This window comes from Nyctereutes procyonoides, unplaced genomic scaffold, assembly GCF_905146905.1.
Source record: "Nyctereutes procyonoides isolate TBG_1078 unplaced genomic scaffold, NYPRO_anot_genome, whole genome shotgun sequence".
NCBI lineage: Eukaryota > Metazoa > Chordata > Mammalia > Carnivora > Canidae > Nyctereutes > Nyctereutes procyonoides.
Genome location: NW_026575146.1, coordinates 54,021,346 through 54,041,472, shown reverse-complemented (window position 1 = coordinate 54,041,472; position 20,127 = coordinate 54,021,346). Strand labels below are relative to the sequence as shown.

At 37.8% G+C, this 20,127-nt stretch overlaps 1 protein-coding gene across 1 annotated transcript in view; it reads left to right on the top strand.

Moving 5' to 3' along the window:
- The window catches only part of CFAP95 (cilia and flagella associated protein 95), a 116,321-nt gene extending 103,190 nt beyond the window's left edge, over positions 1-13,131 (top strand). The window contains exon 6 of the mRNA XM_055309583.1: positions 13,021-13,131. Within this exon, the coding sequence (XP_055165558.1) occupies positions 13,021-13,029 (9 nt within the window). The 3' untranslated portion in view covers positions 13,030-13,131. The remainder of the gene's footprint in view (positions 1-13,020) is intronic.
- The last annotated feature ends 6,996 nt before the right edge of the window (positions 13,132-20,127 follow it).

Below are 20,127 nucleotides of genomic sequence, written 5' to 3'. Positions count from 1 at the left end.
TCATAATCCTCCCGGGAGCTTCCCTGGTGTAATCTGAAACTGGCCTGGAAAAAAGCAGAGGGCAGAGAGGGCAGGGTGAGACCAAAGAGGCAGGCCACTCCAGTTTGGTAGATGACAGTTTTATTAACAGCAAATGGAACTTGAATACAAGCTTGTCTTGGATGGTAGCAATGGATCTCCACACCCACCCTCCAAATCTTAAACATTTATAAAGAGACCCTATCTGGGCTCAGTTACATATACCATGCAGGTATTCTCAATACCATATCACCATCTCAAGGCGATGGAGCAGCCTCTGGGAGTGGGAAAGGCAAGCAGAACCCACATTCCAAGGGCAGGAGAGGGATTGAGAAGCCTCTGAGTGCCTGAGTCCAGTTTATGGGTCAATCAGCAGCCATCTTTTTGATACATTCCCCAAAGTCCAGCTTTATAGTCTAAAAACTATTTATGCCACATTTCACTCATTTTCACTAAATACCAATAGAACGTGTGGTCTGTGGCTTCAATAATCACCTTAATAAAGGTGGAATTGAGGTTATAATTCTTTTATTCTATATTATACCACTAGACTAAGGACTTAATGTGTCTTTTTACCTTAATGCACTGAATTCATATAGGTGCCTAATAAGTGTTCATTTATGAGAATGTAAGATTCTATAGATTCTTAGCCTACCCTCAAGAACTATCAGAAAAGAATTTGCATTTTAATTAATAAACTTAAGTTTGTATAAATGAGTAGAATCCCCAAGTAGGAAAATAGATTGAAAGTGATAATCTCAAGCAAATTTGGCAATATTTGGGAGAGGAGAAATTCGAGTTGTAAATGGGGAGAGATAAAGAATGAATTAAAGGTAGAGTATTTTTCAATATTGTATGTTTTACTGCTGTTTAACTCACATTTTTATTAAAAATTTATACAAACTCCCAGTAGATTGAATTCAGGTATTATACTGATAAGATAGATATAATACTGGCAAAGTTGTTGGGCTTTGTTGTTGTTGTTGTTGTTGTTAATGAGACCCAAGAGTTGTCCAGAGAAAAGCCCTGAGTTATGATTTAAAAAAAAACAAACTGTACAGTGTACTTAGTGGCTTTTTAAAAGTTGAGGTACATCAAGCAAAGAAATATTTTGAAAATACTCAGGCAAATACAGGAATCAGAAAATGCTTTTCTTCTGTTCAAGCTAGCTGAAGAAAAGAACATAGGAAAATCATAAAATGAAGAGCATTTCTTTTCAGGATGCCTTTTTCTCATAAGCAGTTTAAAGTCCAGTGGAGTGTGCTAAAAGCTCTTTCATAATAGGGGAAAATAGAAAAAGAAGCTCTTGGCATTTCTGATGTTATTGAATAACTGCAAAACAGTGGCTTTGAAAGAGAAGAAAAAGCTCAAGGAAATGGGTAGTTGAGTGTCATGATAAGACGATAAAAAAAAACAGATGAAACGGGTATGGAGGCAAATGTAATGCCTCTCACTTCAGAGAAATCAGGCAGAGAAAATTATCTCAAGAGATTGCCAAACAGATGGCATGTTAAAGAATCTTGGATCTCTCTGAAGATAGGTTTGCCTCAATTGAAGTCCTGGAGTAATGGAATGAGGTTTTTTGAGGAGAGGATAAGTGGATTGTCTTAGCTTTCAAATGCAGCTAGTGCAAGGAACAAGTGATGATTATTCATGGAAAAATATTATCAATGATGAAAATCTTAAGCATTTCTAAACTTTTAGGACTAAATAGTAGAAAATGTACATTTGCAAAAAAATAGAAAATGTACATTTGCTACTTAGCTTGAGGTGACATTTGTGTGGCACTAGGACTCCTTGATTGATACAAGAGAAGTCTGGAGCATTTTGAAGTTCCAGAAAGTAAGAAAGTATTAAACACACACACACACACACACACACACACACACACACACACACATGCAATGATAAAGATATGTCAAAAGGAGATAGGAATCAACTGAAAGAACTCCAAATGATCATAACTGGAACATAATTTAAAAGCAACACAAGAAATAGAATTATATTGGATTATAAACCAAAGTATTAAATAAATAAATAAGAATAGAGAAATCTGGGGCAGCCCGAGTGGCTCAGTGGTTTAGCGCCGCCTTCAGCTCAGGGCCTGGCCTGATCCTGGAGTCCCAGGATCGAGTCCCACGTCAGGCTCTCTCCATGGAGCCTGCTTCTCTGCCTCTCTCTCTCTCTCTCTCTCATGAATAAATGAATAAAATCTTAAAAAAAAAAAAAAAATAGAGAAATCTCCCTCACAGGAGAATACCAAACAATTTATGTAGATGTTCTACCCTTTGAGGTCATGAGCATAACTTCCAATTTGTTAAGTGTGGGCTTTGCAGTGACTTTCTTCCAAATTATATCATACGGAAATGGGGAAATAGGAATAATTGTAGTGGAGAATCATGATAAACATTACCTCAGCCAGACCAGTGTTACCATCAGCAGTGATAAGTGATGTTGATAGTACATATGCTCAATTGATGTGATGAAAATGGTACTTGATCTTTGTGGTCTTCCTCTAAAACCCCATAACTCCAGTCTAACTATGAGAAAAGCATCAGATAAATCCCCAATGAAGGACATTCTACAAAATATCTGACCAGTATTCATCAAAACTTTCAAGGTCATCACAAATAAGGAAAGCCTGGGAAACGGAGAACTAAGGACAAATGATTACTAAATGTGTAACATCCTGCATGGGATCATGGAACAGGAAAAAAAAAAGGACATTAGGTTAAACTCCAAAGAGATTTGAATAAAGTATGGACTTTAGTTAACAAGAATGTATCCACATTGTTTAATTGTGGCAAATGTACTGTACTAATGCTAATAATAGGGGAAACTGAGTGAATTGTATATGAAAACTCTTTGTACTATGCTCACAATTTTTCTGTAAATCTAAAACTATTCTAAAATGAAATTTTTATTTCAACATTTAGAAAAGTATTTTTGATGAATACTGGCACCTGAATATATGTTGGCTAAGAAATTGTTAATGGGATGTGATATTTGATATTTGATAGCCAAGCCTTGTGATGTTAAATTTGTTTTTTCCCTAAGTTCATTTGCTTGGATTAAATACCTTATTTTTAAATGGTCAAAATATTTCTATACCAACTCAACAAAACTAGTTCCAAGGATGCCTGAGAGGTTCAGTTGGTTGAGTGTCCAACTTTTGATTTCACCTCAGTTTCTGATCTCATGGTTGTGGGATTGAGCCCTGAGGTGAGCTCCATTCTTTTGACAGGGTATCTGCTTGAGATTTTCCCTCTCCCCCTGCCCCTCCCCCACCATTGCTCTCTCACCCTCTCTCTCTCTAAAATAAATAAATAAAACTTTAAAAACTAGTTCCAAAAAGGTCTGGTAGGCAAAAGAAAGAAAGAAAAAGAAAAAGATTAACTTAATCTTGAGAAGTTTGCCAACTTGTTTTTGACATCTATTTAAATAGAACTGTAAATAGTTTCTATTCAGAAACTCTCCTTTCAAAGTGGAAGACCTAATAGTGCTGCTGTTGTTAGAAATTTATATTGTCCACTTACTTATTCACTCATTCTACATATATTTCTTAAACACCTAGGACCACCTTGTCTCTAAAACCATAGATTATATGGGAAGTAGACCTATAAACAGACAGTAATATGATAATTGCAATAATGCATATGTGTACAAATGTAATGGGATTCTAGAGATGTTCTTTTGTGTATCAGAGGAAGTCAGAGGTGGCTTGGCAATATGGAGGGACATGTGAATTGGTACATGATGAAAGAGTACACATTTGCCTAAAAGGAAGTAGGTGTCATTTCATGAAACAAAATGAGATAAGGAGAGAATTTTAAGTGGACATAACGCTGGGGAAAGGTCACGGAGGCAAGATGAAGTTTGGAAAATTTCTATAGTTTGGGAGAATGGCAGGAAGTGGCAGCAACTGAGTGTTAATGATTGAATGTTTGTATCCTCCTAAAATTCTTAAGTTGAAGTCCTCACCCCCAAGTGGTAGTGATACTAGGAGGTGTGGCCTTTGGGAGGTGATTAGATTTAAATGAGGGAATGACAATGGGGTCCTTCTGATGCAATTAGGACCCCATGAAGAAGAGACCAAAGAGCTGGCTTTCTCTCTCCACTCTGTGAAGATCATAATAAAATGGCTGCTTGTAAGCCAGGAACAGTGCTCTCACCAGACACTGAATCTTGATTCTGGATTTCCAGTTTCCAGAACTGTGAGAAATAAATGTTTATTGTTTAAGCCACCCAGTCTGTGATATTTTGTTATAGTAGCCAGAACTAAGACACTGAAGCAATAGAAGAAAACAGGAGTCAAATCATAAAAGGCCATGTATGTCATGCAGAAGAAAATATTTTATCCAGGAGGTGATGAACTTTAAATGGTGAGTAATATGGTAAGAAATAAAATTAGAAGGATAACTCAAAGGCAGTGTTAAGGAATACTTGGAGGGCAATAGCTAGAAGCAGAAGGACCAGTAAAGATGTTACCACAAGAGAGATGATGTCTGTGTGGAGAGCTGCGGACAGAAAAGTTGAAAATTTAGAGTTGGCAGGTCTTAGTGATTAATTAGATGGGGAGGAGGACATGTAGGAGTCCAAGGTGACATCAGTGGTGCCATTAATGAAGATAGAGAACATTAAAGGGAAAGTGAGAATGTGGAGAAAAATGACTTCTGTCTGGGATATGTTGAACTTGGGACACCCAGGTACAGACATTTAGCAGGTGGTTGGATATAATGGGAATGGGGCCCAGAAGAATAGTTTGGAGTTAAGAGGATTTTCTACGGTGAATATATAATTAGTAATTGAAACTAGGGGAAGTCCAAGTTCACTTACAAAGATTAAGTAAATCATCCCAGATAATAGTGTGTAGCTAGGAATTGGGCTGTTAGAGAGTCTCTGAAGTGCTCCACCTGGCATGGGTCTGAACTCAAGAAGGAAAGTGTGGTCAGGTGTAGGTGTGTGGAGTGGCTAGGAGACTGGAGGTCTTATGAAGTGAAATTGTGAGATTTGGAGTAGTGACGGAATGAGAATATGGGAAGGATACGAGCTTGTGGTAAGAGAGCACAGCACTGGAGTTAAAACTTTTCAGGCTGAGATAGTTCTAAGGTATGAATAGAATATAAGTTCCATGAGGGCAGGAGTATTTCACCTCTGTATCCCCAGTAGTCAGGGAAGAATATGGGTTGTGATGGGTGCTCCGTAAATGTTTGTTGAACAGATGAGGGGGGGTTACTGAAGTAGAATTGGATGAGATCAAGGAAGTCTGTTGAAATTCTTAGAAAAGTTGAATAGATGTCTGATTTGTGTTTAAGAGTTCATGTCTCATACATTCCTTTGTAGCAAGCAAATTAATAGTTATAGTTGGGAGGTTTCTATTTCCTGGGATATGATCATAATCAGAAAAGATCTTTATTGTTTTCTGCTTTAGAGAAAATGAATTTCTATAATGTATAAGTATCTATATTATATTCAAGTCAACACATTCTATTTTGAAGATTTCATCAGACCACCAGTTAGAAATGTTTGATACTGAATAGGTAATACCACCTATGTAGTCTAATTAAATGTTTAGCTTTGAATACATTAAGCTATTAATTCTCTTATTTTATAGGAAGTACAAAGACTAGAAGAGCAAGCTAAATGTCATAATGAGGAAATAACCAGACTAATCTAGAAGATAGGACACTGTAGGACTATTGGCCCAATTTATTCAACATGTCAGGAAGATTTAAAATAAATGAAAAAAAAAGAGGAGACTGTCAGATTGATTTGAGTCATAATGTCAGGGTTGTCAGACTGAGCCCTGTATTGGGCTCCATGCTCAGCACGGAATCTACTTGGGATTCTCTCTTCCTCGCCCTCTGTGCCTCCCCCCAGCACTGACGTGCTCTCTTTCTCAAATAAATAAATCCTTTTTTTTTAAAGGCAAGAAATAACAAGTGTTGATAAAGATGTGGAGAAGAGAACCCTTCTGTACCATAGGTAGGGATGTAAAATTGTGCAGCCACTATGGAAAACAGCATGGAGGTTCCAAAAAAAAAAAAAAAAAGCTACCATATTTTCCAGCATCCCACTTCTGGATATATATATATATATATATATATATATATATAAATGAAATCACTATCTCAGAGATATCTGCACCCCCATGTTAATTCCAAAAATATTTATAATAGCCAAGATGTGGAAACAACCTAAGTGCCTGTCAATGGATGAATGCATCCAGAGAATATAGTATGTATATATGCAATAGAATATTATTCAGCCATAAAAAGGAAATCCTACCATTTGTGATAACATGAATAGACCTTGAGGACATTATGTTAAGTGAAATAAGCCCTCACATTTATATGTGAGATCATTTTTAAAAAGATGAAATCATAGAAACAGTAGAATGATGGTTGCCAGGAGCTGAGGGGTGTGGGATATAGGGAGGTGTTGTTAAAGGATACAAATTTCTAGTTATGAGTAATTTCAAGGGAGCTAGTATACAGCATGGTGACTATAGTTAACAGTACTATTGTATATTTGAAAGTTGTGAAAAATGTAAATCTTAAAACTTGTCATCACAAGAAAAAAAATGTAACTGTCAGATGATGGATGTTAACTAAATTAATGAGGTAACCATTTTTGCAGTATGTGTCCTTATGTTGTATATTAAAATTAATAGTGTTATATGTCAATTATATCTTGATAAAAAAGAAAACGACTTTTCCCTTTACCTATAAACAAGTCTCCACTTAAAGGAAATGACCAAGCTGTAGTGACTCCTTTGTAGATCTATAAATTTTATTTGAATTTCAGATATCCACAGGCTCAGTAAATGTTTGTAAAAATCCTACCACTTCTGATAAAACTAATAGATAATTTGTTGGTTTTTTTTTTAAAGAAGAAGAAACGTTTATTACTAGGAAAAATCTTGTCTTTTGGAAAATTAGTGTTGGTCTCTGTGATACAGTTTTTAATGTTGTATGTGAGGCCCAGAAAGGAGGATTTCGAATCAAAATACTTCTCTCTTTCTAGATCAGGTAAATAGTGCCATGGAATTAATTGAGGTCTGGTTAACGCTTAAAATCTGGCTCCCTCTACTGGAAGACATGATACCTCCTCTCCTTTTAATCTGCATCTAAGCTTGTACAGGATGGAGTTCTCAGCTCAGGGTTTTCTGATCTTCATGCATATATGACAATTGTCTCATTGACCAACTTGTAGTTTATAATGGAGAAAAACTTGTAAATTTCACTGTTTATGAATCAGCCACCAACTATCCCCCACTCTCCATTTCAGACAGAACTAATGTTTAATTTAGGGCCTAAAGAAAATGAGAAGATGCCCCTGACACTTAATCTTCCCTTCTTGGGTCATACGCTGTTGGTCCACATTTAGGTTTTCAGAGCTTGGAAGGAGCCCAATTCTACTATTCATTTTCCTGATAGGAAAGTATAGATGCAGAGAGATGAGGTGATTTCCCAAAGTCATACACCTAGGGCAACCGCAATGTGCATATATGACAGTTTACATATGACGCACTTCTCTAACTTTTTATAATTACTAGTGCATCAAATCAAATTAATATATATTTCTTGATTGCCTTCTGTATGTCAGACACCAAAAGATATGTGCAAAGATGTAAGAGACATGATTTTTGCTCCTAAAAGAATTTATAGTTAAATTTTATCAGTGATGATTCCAGATTAGACACAGTTGTCAGGTTTGCAAATCCAAATGGCCAATTAAATAAACTTTTTAGTTTAAAAAGCACCAATTCCTACAGATGATTGATAGTTTTTTTTTTTGCATAGCCAGTTAATTCCCTGATTAGGTGTTGATTCCTATACAACTAGCTTTGGGGTTTGACTGGCTTTCTGAACTGGAAATTAGTAACTTTAATGGAGGAGGGATATATTTGTGTTGAAGAGAAATTAAAAATTTTTGGTTTTGTTGTTAACATAAAAAATGACATTGGATTATCCTAGTGAATTATCTAAAGTTGCTTTTGCATGGAAATGTCAGAATTTCCATAAGTTTATTGATTCCTGGGAAAGCACATTTGCATATCTGGTTCTATTTGGCTGTGTCACATTGGAAAAACTATTTAACCTCTTTGTGCCTTACATGCTTCATGAGGTTGTTGTGATGATTAATGAGTTAATATACATGATGCCATTAGAGCAGATCCTGGTACATAGTGAGCACGTATATGTGTTTGTTTACATTATTATTACTTGAGTTATGTGCATAGAAAGCTAACATGGTGTTTATAAATTCTAAGAAAGGATTCAGAAGATGATTTACAAAATAAGACCCAACTAAATAAATACCATTTATGATGGCTCTGGATACACAGATGTACAAGAAGTTATTCTCTGGGAGAGTGAATCTCTTCAGTAACCATAGGCACCGGGATGAGAAATCTCAGTTCCAACCTAATGAACTAAATGTCAATCCCCTGCTGTTCCCATATTTTATGTTTAGACGATATAAAAGCATTGTGAAAATTATTTTTTAAGTCCATAGACAGAGGGAAAAACCCCTTAGAGGCAAAAGTCAAACAGAGTGTATTTGAGCATACCATCTCTCTTTTCCTGATGAAACATCTTTAGAAAACATGGGTTCTTGTATTTCAACCTCATTGGTAGTTCTTGGGTACTAGGTGTTAGCATCAAAGAAAAGGCAACAGAAGGACTCTGTGTTCTTAATAGTCACAATGTAACAGCAGGTGCTTCTTGCTCAGCACCTCTCTGAAGACTTGAGACAATATGAAATACTTTCCAGAGCTGAGAATCATTCTGAGGCTTAGCAGCACCTCATTTTCATCAAGGTTGATGTAAATGTGATTATTGCAAATGACTAGAGCTTTTCACAGCATTCAGCCTTTAAAACTCAGATAAGACTTAATCAATTGTTTCCTGTTTTATGTCACTGACATCTTTTATTCTCCATAGCCCAGAAATCAAGCTGAGCTTGAATTAAGATCCTGTTTTCCAGGCTGTTCCTGAAAGATAAAAAGACTAATTGGTTTGTAGCCTCTTCAAAGCCCATCCAACAGGTTGAGCTTTAGATGTTTAATCATTCGTGTTACTGTATAGCATTTATCCAATCACTGACAAACCCGCATCTTCCATGAGCTGCTCTTAGTGCCTGTGATCTCACCAGAGCAAAGCATGGTTCCCCATAAACACCTTGTCACTATTCATTAGGGATCTCAAACCATGTCACTAGTTGCTGCAAATGTAATAATAAGTGGACAGCATATATTCCACAGCCATTCTGCTGTAAGTTAGCAATGAATGACTGCATTAAAATGAATGGTTGCTGCACTTCCTGTGTTAGTGTAAGGAGTTTTGCTGACTCAATTCACAGAGAAACTGGTGAAAGTAGTTTTCAAAAATGTAAAGCTCCTTGGAATGGTTCTAAGGGCAAACAAAATGAAAAACCATCTATTCCAGAAAATTCACAAAAATTTGGAAAGAAATATGAGAGTCTGTAGTATCTGAACAAAGACTACTCTCTCCTTCTCCTCTTCCAGCTCCCAGTGGAAGAGCTTTCTTGCCAGGAGGTGCAGGACTTCAGTGTTTCTCATTCCATCCCCAGCTATATGTTGCTGAGGCTAAGTTCTGAGTGAATGCAATCAATAAATAAGTGTGTCCCTTCCCTCAGCCTCACTCATGAAATGGAGAGTCTACCTTGGGCATGACATGCTGAGTGTCCTGGAGTACCCCACCTCATGAAGTTATGGCTCCATGCCAGGGGAGGCAAGCTCAGGCTTCTGCCTCCCCCATCTACCCAAGTCCTCAACTCCTAGAGCACAGGTGTCATTCTGAGAGAAATTTACCTTTGTCCGCATCTCCAGCTCCAAAACCCTGGTTCAGAAACTGCCTGAGGGAGAAGCAGCCATAAACCGATAGTTCTCAATCTCTTCCCAAGAGTACTGACTTCATTTGCAACAGACCTTGGAGAAGTACACAAGCCAAAGGACACTCTTGAGATTAGTGGGGCTAGGGTTAAAATGAAATTTGGAGGCAAATAGGTGGATTTAATGAAGATAGAGCCTACATTGTAGGTAGACTACTTTGCAGGAGAGAACCAGAATAATGCCGTTGGGAGGAGCCCTCCTGGGGGTGAGAACAAATATCTAACATGACATCAGAAATCACTCTCAAAGGAACCACAGTCTGATTGGAGTAATTTGTAGAGCTATTTATGACCCAGGAATTGTTAAAAACAACAACAACAACAACAAAACAAAACAGTCATCAGCTGACAGTTAATAGAGCTTAACAGCTGAGTTGTAGTTGGGGGAAAGAAAGGAGAGCCCTACCAATAGAACCACCATCTCTGGGTTACTGAGAGCATACTCAAAGGCGTGCTTTGCTAAGGAGTAACATTCAAGGTTTAACACTATGGAAGGAGAAAGAAATAGATTTCAATAAAATAATCCAGCAAGGTAATAAAGAAAAAAATAACCAATAACAGTAGCCTCAAAGAGGGGTATCTAGTGCCCAGAACTGCTACAATAGACCATCTAAAATATCCATTTCCAACAAATTTATGAGGCATGCAAAGAAACAGGAAAGTATGACCTCTGCATGGGGGAAAAAAAGGAGACATCGCATACTGCCTATGAAAGCGACCAGATGTGAAGTTTCACAGAAAAATGCTTTAAAACAGCCATTAGAAATATGTTCACAGAGCTACACAAAAGCATGATAAAAGAAGTAAAGGAAGCTATGACAATGTTGAATCAGATAGAGAGTATCAATAAAAAGATAGTAACTATTATATGAAAGAACAAAATGGAAATTCTGAAGTTGAGAAGTTCTATAATTGAAATTAAAAACCTCACTAGAGGTGCTCAACAATAGATTTCAACTGGTAGAAGAAAGAATTAGCAAACTTGACAACATAAATAGAGATTAGGCAAGCCAAAGAACAGAGAGAACTAATTCATTTTATGAGACCACTATTACCCTGATATCAAAACCAGGCAAAGACATCACCAGAAAACCACAGATCAATTTTTTATAACTATAGATGCAAAAAATTCTCAATATTACAATCCCAGTGATGTAAGATTGGATCAGCACCTGAAAATCAATGTAATGTATTAACAGAATTTCAAAAAACGGAAATCACACAACCATCCCAATTGATACAGAAAAACAATTGACCCTTTCATGATAAAAACATTCAACAAATAAGATAAAGAAGGACAATTCCTCAACCTGAAATAGGGCATCTACAAAAACCTCACAGCTAGCATCATACTTATGGTGAAAGAGTGGATATTTTCTACTTAAGACTACTTAAGACTACTTAAGATCAGGAACAAGACAAGGATGTCTGTTTTCACCACTTCTGTTCAACTTGTAATGGAGATTCCAGCCAGGGCAATTAGACAAATAATTAATAATAATAATAATAATAATAATAATACAAAAGGCATTCATATAGGAAAGGAAGAAGTAAAACTATCTCTATTTGCAGATAACATAATCTTGTATACAAAAAACCCAAAAGAATCCACTAAAAACTATTAGAGCTCCTAAACAAGTTTGCAGAATACAAATCAGTTGTATATTTATACATTTTACAATAAATAATCCAAAAACAAAACTAATGAAACAATCATTTTCACAGTAGCATCAAAAATAATAAAATCTTAGGAACAAATTTAATGAAAGAAGGGCAGGACTATACTCTGAAAACTATAAAACATTGTTCAAAGAAATTAAAGGAGATATAAATAAATGGAAAACCATCCCATGTTTATAGATTGGAAAAATTAAGATGGCAGTACTTGCCAGATTGATTTACAGATTCAACACAATTCCTGTCAGAATCTGAGCTGATTTCTTTGTAGAAATTGGCAAGCTGATCCTAACATTCATATGGAACTGAAGGGACCAAAAATAGCCAAAACAATCCTGAAAATGAAGAGCAGACTAAAAGGACACACACTTGCTGACTTCAGAAGTTTCAACTAAATAGTATTCCAACCAGTGTTCTAGGTACAGTTTTTCTCAGGGAACAAACACAAAATTCATGTCCTTGTAGAATTTATATTGTTAGAACAGGACAGACAATAATCAATAACCTTAACAAATAAGTAAAGCATAGGGTGTATTTGAAGGTGGCCAGTCCTGTGGAGAAAATGGACCATTAGAACAATGGTTTAATGTGTTTTCACATGAAAATCCCAGTGCCCAGAACACCTGACTCAGGGAGACACAAAGAATATTGAATAAAATGAATAAGATAGATGCAGTTCAACTTGTATGTTTGACTTCTCAAGGTTTGCAGTTTGCACTTTTGCACTGTTTGGACTCTGTTCTTTTCTCTTCTCTTCCCTTCTCTTCTCTTCCCTTCCCTTCCCTTCCCTTCCCTTCCCTTCCCTTCCCTTCCCTTCCTTCTCTTCTCTTCTCTTCTCTTCTCTTCTCTTCTCTTCTTTTCTTTTTCTTTTTTTACTTTGTGTCAGTTGTTTGCCAGAAACTGTTCTGAATTCTAAGGGAATTATCTAACAATGTGCCCATTGTAGGTGGATGTTAATGATCCTTTTCTAATATTTATTTTTTTTTAAATTTTTATTTATTTATGATAGGCACACAGTGAGAGAGAGAAAGAGAGGCAGAGACACAGGCAGAGGGAGAAGCAGGCTCCATGCACTGGGAGCCTGACGTGGGATTCGATCCCGGGTCTCCAGGATCGCGCCCTGGGCCAAAGGCAGGCGCTAAACTGCTGCGCCACCCAGGGATCCCCTTTTCTAATATTTAAAGGACATATGATATATCTTGATTCATACTAGATGTGAACTTCTGGATAGCTGGGACTCTCTCATTCACATCTAACATCCTCAGAACTTTACACAGTGACTGGCACATTTAGATATGCAGCAAACGTTTGATGAATGAATAAAAAGTTACTATCTATAACAACAGTGATATATGCAAAAGGCGCACATTTGCCACTCGTTGAGCATTCTGTTTTGAACATCTTTAGGCTTTTTGAGAGTGGTCTGCGTAGGTCTGGACTCCCTTTCAAATGACAGGGTTTGCATGGATGGAGGACCAGGTGACCTGTGGCTTGGCAGAAGCCCAGAAAAATGCTTTTCTACCTTGGACATTGGCTAGGAGCCAAGTTTAGAGAGGAACTCCTTCCCTCCTTGGATGTGCTTCACAACTCTCCTTTGTAAGCTGATTTTTCATTCCTGAATTTGGGTAGCATGTTCTTATTTCTTCTTTTTTTGGGGGGTAGGGGAATGTTTCTGTTTCAAAAGTATAACAGCAGTAGGGTTTGTTAAGATGTCTCAGTCAAATAATAACTTATTAGCTATGATATAGTGATATCAGGAAATGGCAAGCTCTTTGGCTGTTTATTTCCCCCATTATGGATGGAAAGAGTAAGTATAGAGATGTCTCAGTTGCTATGGATACCAAGTCTTTGAGGTAATAGAATTCTTTTTAACATAATCCATTTCAGTTAGATTAGCTTTTCTCTTGAATACTATGTCTACCAAACACAGTCTTTTTTTTTCAATACAAAAAATTATATTCCTTTCTCCTAACATCAGGAAGTATGATATTTAAAATTTTTTCCCCAATTGTGCCTTGAAGTTTTTCTTTTTTTCTATATCTCTTTTTTTCCTATACTAGAAAAGATGATATGGAAAGATAAATTCTATCTCTGGCTTTCCTCCTGTCTAAGCAAGAAAACTGATCTATGTGGTTCCACATAATCAAACTCAAACATCACAACATGATTGACGCAGGTGTGATGTTTATATTTTTTTAACTTAATGTTCAGAAACCAGCTTGATTATAAAAATATATATAGTGATCTCCTCAAAATACCATTAGTTCATGGAGTCAGAATTCTTTATAATAGAATGTCTTTAGGATAGACAGTTGAACACAGTTCAGTTACTTTATTGTCACAGAGGGAAAAAAAATCACCAAGTCTTCAAAATAAATTTGAAAAGTGGCAACTCATAGTTTCAGAGTGTGAGAAAAGTCTATTCCCATGTGCAAAAGTAGTCAGACCCCTTGCTAACAGCATACATTTATGAAAGTTTAAAATGCCAGTTAAATTATTCATCTGTTTTTCAGAAGGAATTGTTTCTGTGGATTTATATATTAAAAAAAAAACACAACTGGTAATGGTTTGAACTCCTACTTTGGTCCCTCATTCCTCATTTCAACTTGTATTTTCTTTTAGAGCAGCGTTGTGTTCATTATATAAATTTAAAACTCCATGCAATAAACATTTTTCCGGACTGTTTTGCTAGAGGCTGCCATGTTGGAGATGAAAAGGCCAGCATCTGAGTCATGAGGATTGGATTCTAGCCCCAACTATGCCTGTAGTTGTGTGGCCTGAGATGAGTCATTTACCCTCTCAGGTCTTCATTTCCTCATCCGAAAATTAGAGGTCAGACAATATAATTTCCCAAAGCCCTCTTTACATCCTAAAATATCTACATTGCTTTGAAATGTAGCCACATCTCCAACTGATATCCAGCATCAAGATTAAAAACTGTTTTAAATGAGCTTACTGAGGTTTTTTTTTTTTTTTTGAGGTTTTATTTATTTATTTGACAGAGAGAGAGCACAAGCAGGGGGAGCAGCAGAGAGAGGGAGAGAGAGAAGCAGGCTCCCCACTGAATGCAGGGAGCCTGATGTGGGGCTTGATCCCAGGACCCTGAGATCATGACCTAAGCTGAAAGCAGATGCTTAAGACTCAGCCACCCACTCACCCCCAAGTTCAAAACCAAATAGAAAAGAGAAAGCTTTAGAAGTATGAGTCTGCTAGCAACTTTATTTCCATCCTGCACTGCATTTAAAATAGTTTTAAATTTACAGTGGAAAATAGGACTGAGACCACGTTCAGGTGGATCATTTCAAGACCTTTGCTGTTGGTGATACTTTCTCCAGATGGAAAGTAAGTATGTAAGAGTAATACTGGCTAATACTGGCATTTATTACTCTCTTAGTAAATGTCAAACACTTTGCTAAGTGCTTTCTATGGCTCATCTCATTAATCCTCACTGCAACGCTATAAGACAGGTTTTGTGATGTCCATTTTATGACTAATAAGGAAGAAAAAGGTGAAATCTTTTGTCCTAGGTAACTTAACTAGTAAGTAGCAGAGCCAGGATTTGAATCTATGCTGACTTTATATGTCATATAAACTCAATAATGCACAGACATTCAGGATTCGTGTGTGTGTGTGTGTGTGTGTGGCTCATACATTCATTATATGTCTCAAGACATATTATCTTCTTTGCAGTGATTCTTCTATGCATGCCTGATCTCAGTGAAGGGTACCACACCCATCAATTACACCAGACAGAAAATTGGGAATTACATTTGACCCTTTGCCTCATCTCCACTCCCCACCCATTGCCAAGCCCTGTACAGTTTATTTATTAAATAGGTCTCAAAAATGGATGTATGAGTCAGGGTCCCAGAGCAACCCTAGCACACTTAAAGGGTTTAACCTAAGAGAATTTCATGAAGAGACCATTTATATACGTGTGAGAAAGCTCAGGATAACTTACAGGTGGCTAAGGTGGTGGAGCACCAGAAGACTAGCAGCAGTGTAACGCTATTGGCATGTTATGGGTTGAGTTGTGTCAACTCCAGAAAGATGCTGGAGTCCTAATCCCCAGCGCCTCAACCTCACAGTTAAGATTCTAACTGGCTCCTCATTGTTCTTAAAGTAAAACACAAAAGTTAAAACTGGGCTCTATAAGGACATGTGGTATCTGACCTCCTGCCTGGGACTCCTCTCTCTCTCTTGTTATTGTGTATTGTGTGTGTGTGTGTGTGTGTGTGTGTGTGTGTGTGTGTATCTAACCTTACTGGCTCTCTTTCTTTTACTTCTAATGCATAGTCTTCCCTCCCACCAGGGAACCTTATGTGTAGATGCTTTTCCTTCTGTCTGGTATATGTCCCCCATCTTTCTTCCTCCTGTGTTAGCCTGTTTTTTCCCAACAGATGGAGCAGTCCAGTCAGCAGCTCTAATTTTCAAGTCATCTCAGGCTCCCAAGTGTGAGTGGATGAACCTTCAGATGGTTTCAATCTCCAATATCAAGTCAGAGGGTCTTCCTGATTAAGTAGCTGAGCCCAAGATATCATGAAGGTGAACAAGTGCCCTCATTATGCCCTAGAAGCGTAGAGTCCTGACCTATAGGATCTCTGAATATAAATATATGCCACAAAGTTTGGAGATACTTTTATATTACTAACTGATGCCTATATTCACAGAAAATATTTTGAATATATATATCCCAAAATCTTAAGGATGAGTTTAGTTGGGGATGTGATTGGGAAGGAAGATGTATATGGGCATATATTCTTTTCCAATAACATAAAGTAATAGAAGCTTTGCACACCTGAATGAACCAGGCGCCCTTTAGAGAAACTGACTTGGCAAAGGGAATAGTGTTGGAGTTGGAGGTGGGAGGGGCCCCTGCAGCCTAAGGCAAACCTTCCAGCAGAAATTTCACCCCCCCCTTCCCTTCCCACTGCCACCTTTGAAATTCTGGTTTCTGTCAACCAGATATTACCCTAGAGAGACAAAGAGGAGGAAATGAGCCAGGAGAGTCTTCCATTTAGGGGCTCTCCACAAGATGACCCTGTTTATTACAGTGTCTATTGTAACTGCTGCAACCACAAACCAAAAATCTTTACATGTGGCCATTGAAAAGTTATGTATAGATTTAATGAGCAAGATATCATCCCTGCCTGGGAAAAATTCAAGGTGAGAGAATGAGGCCTCTCCGCTATTCCAACTAGCCTTTGTTTTCAGAGTTATACTACTGGTACTGAGAAACTAAAAGGGGCCTGAGGTGAGAAGGAGCCTTGTGAGCACAGGCGACAAGGAAGGCTAACATGTCATGAATAAGAGGAGGAGAAAGATTAAATCTGAGGGTTAAGCAGAGGACAGAATAGGTAGGACATTTTAGGCTAAGATAAAAAGTTAAAATTTTATTCTAAACGCATCAATGACCACTGGAGGGTTGTCAACAGCAGAGTGATCCTGTCTGATTTATACTCGGAGCAAATCTCTCTGGGCACCATTTGCAGAATGTGAACAGAGGGACATCATTCAGGATGTTGCAGTTGTCCAGGTGAAGTTCATGGTGCCCTAGACTCAGATTTTGGCAGGGAACATGGAGAGGAGTGGTTGGATAAGAGAAGTTCTTTGGGGGTAGTGCTGTGAAGACTTCCTGATGGAGAGAAATTCAAATGTGACTTCCAGTTTCTGACTGGAGGAATTGGTGGTTGGTGGTACCATTTATTCGGATGGAGAAGATTAAGGGGGAGGTATAGTCAGTGGGAAACACTAATGAGTTCTGTCTTGGTGATCCTAGGTTTAAGAGAGCTGGGACCATCCAAAGAGAAATGTTGTTACGGCTTTAAGAGGACCCCTTGAATCCAGTCCTGCCTCCTATGCCCTCCTCTCTCCTAATTCTCTTCTCTTCTACAGCCACTGCTCTATTAATCTTTCTGAAGCCTGGCTAGAATCATGCAAGGTCCCTACTTTAAAATCCTCAGCATCCCCTCATTGCCCTCAGAATCAGATATCTCAGTCTGATTTTCAACTCTTGAATTATCCTCTGAAAATCTCCTTCTAGCCCTATCTCTTATTGCAACTTCCCCATATCTCCTGTAAGCTCCAGCTAAACTGGACAGCTTTCTATTCTGAGTTATTGCTTTAGTAATTCCTCTTAAGTGTGTCTATCATCTTTCTGGCATTTAAAATGCAATGATATAAAGTAGTAGTTTCAAATGCTTGCTAAACAGTGATGCCTTGTGCTCTGAGCAAAATACTAAAAGCCAAAATACTTATAAAAGAAAGGGTCCTATGGCTCCAAATAAATAGAATGAGTGGGACACCTCTCTGAAATTTCATTAATTTCTACTCCTTCTACCAAGGAGCCTGAAGACAGAACTCACCACTCCTGTGTTCAGGAAACTTCTTGAAAGGCTTAAAGCCTAGGGGATGATTTATGGAAAAATCCAGTGGAAACCTCTTTTCACCAAGTAAAAGAAAGGGCATTAATATGATTAAAGGAAAGCAGAGTGAGAGTAGGATTTTAATAATAATAATAATCTCCTTGAACAGCAACTTAAATGCCAGCATCAACATTCTCACTGTTGTCAGTTTGTTATTGCTCCTCCTGCAGTGAGAGGCCCTGTGTGGCCTTTCAAAAAAGTTTGCAGAGCCTTGGCACCTCTAACAGTGCTAGTTTTGTGCTTTGTGGGTTCATGTCATTATATCCATCAGAAAAAAACATCTGATAATGAGCAAGAAGAAGAATTAGCACTTGGACATTTTGTAGTGGATGTGATGGTTAGGCGCTTACCCAGAATATAGAAAAAGCCACTTCATGCTCACCAGAATTTGTGTATTTATATTCTGTTGCAGAAAAAAAAAAACATGTCATAAGTATAATAACTCCAGGTTATAGTTAGTAAATTTTGCCGTCAATTATAAAATACCTTCTTTTTTAAAAAAGATTTTGTTTATTTATTCAAGAGAGACACAGAGAGGCAGAGACATAGGCAGAGGAAGAAGCAGGCTCCCTGTGGGGAGCCTGATGTGGGACTCGATCCCAGAACCCGGTATCATGACTTGAGCCGAAGGCAGATGCTCAACCATTGAGCCAGCCAGGTGCCCCTGTAACATATCTTCAAATCCAGTGTTATGGACAGCACTTACCTAGAGTCAAAATCAGTATGTAGACCCTAGATGGAGCCACTCTTTCAGAGCATGTCATGTCAGCAAACCCAAATTTGGGTAATTTTCATGTCCCTATATTCAGTAACCCAATCCCAAAGCACCAAACCAATTTTGGGCCTTCTCCCCCACAAATAAGGTTGACCATGTGGCTGTAGCCAATCAGATGTTTTCTAATTCTCTCTTCCTTGTTCTTTATTCTTTATCCTATAGAATCTTGTTGTCTTTGCCCCATTTTGCAGTTCTTTGAAAGGACTGTCCATTTCATAAAGTGTTAAATGAAGTTTGTTTGTATGACCTAAGTTGTCTTCTTTAGTTATTTTTTTAACATTAGGCTCTACAAGAACATCTTTAAGTGAAGTGCTTTTTTATCAGTTGCATCATATATGACTAAAATAATGATTATTTTTGAGTGTGGCTAACGTGACATATAAAATAACTTGTAGCTATTGATCATCAAATTGAATTCCATTAAGATTCATTGCTCACCACAGACAGAGATGTGTAGTAAGCCCTGGATCCTCTTTTAGCCCACAGTTTAGAATTCCAACCCCAGGCATTTAAAAATTCCCCTTTGAATAGCTCTCTCATCCACTGGTGCTATTTTTGAGGCCTTAAAATTTCATTCCCCCACTGAACATGTTACTTTAGTTCAGAACAGATGTGTGTGGCATCTGTGCACATATGTTCCCTGCAGAATTCTTGAGAGAGGAGGATCAGCGCTCCAACTTTGGAAGAGATTCCTTATGATGAACATACTTGAAAACACTATTTCTAGATCTGAGAAACTATGCTTCCTCCTTATCTCTAAAGCTATCTGTGTTTTCAGTGGCAGGCAATTTAATGAGTTGCCTTTTTCTTCCTCCTAGATTTTTCCTGTAGCACATTCTACTTTTCCAGCTGGGGTCAGGCATGGGATTCACTTTTGAGCCTGGAAGTCAGCCTGACAGGCTCAATCCCAGAGCTATGGCCTTCTTACAAAGACAGCTTTGTAAGGGGGTTTCTTGACCATGAAGAAACCCACCAGAGCATGAAGTTTCTTTCATCAGCTCTGGGCGCTCTGACAAATGTCCCGACCATTTTCACCAGGTGCCCTGACTTCCTAATGAGGTTTCTATGGCTCCACAGTCAACATTTTCCAATACTGACTTTGGAGCAGTTAGGAGAGAGCTTAGAGAAATAATGTCTGTTTTTTCATGAAAAACAAACAAAAAACCCAACTTATTATTTCAGAAATGATTAGGAACATCAGTTGTATTTAGGAATGGCACAGAGATGTCTCCTGATACTGGCAACTTCTAGAGTGCAACCCCCCTCCCTCCCTCCACCCCCAATAAGAGGTTCATACTTACTAATGGAGATGGT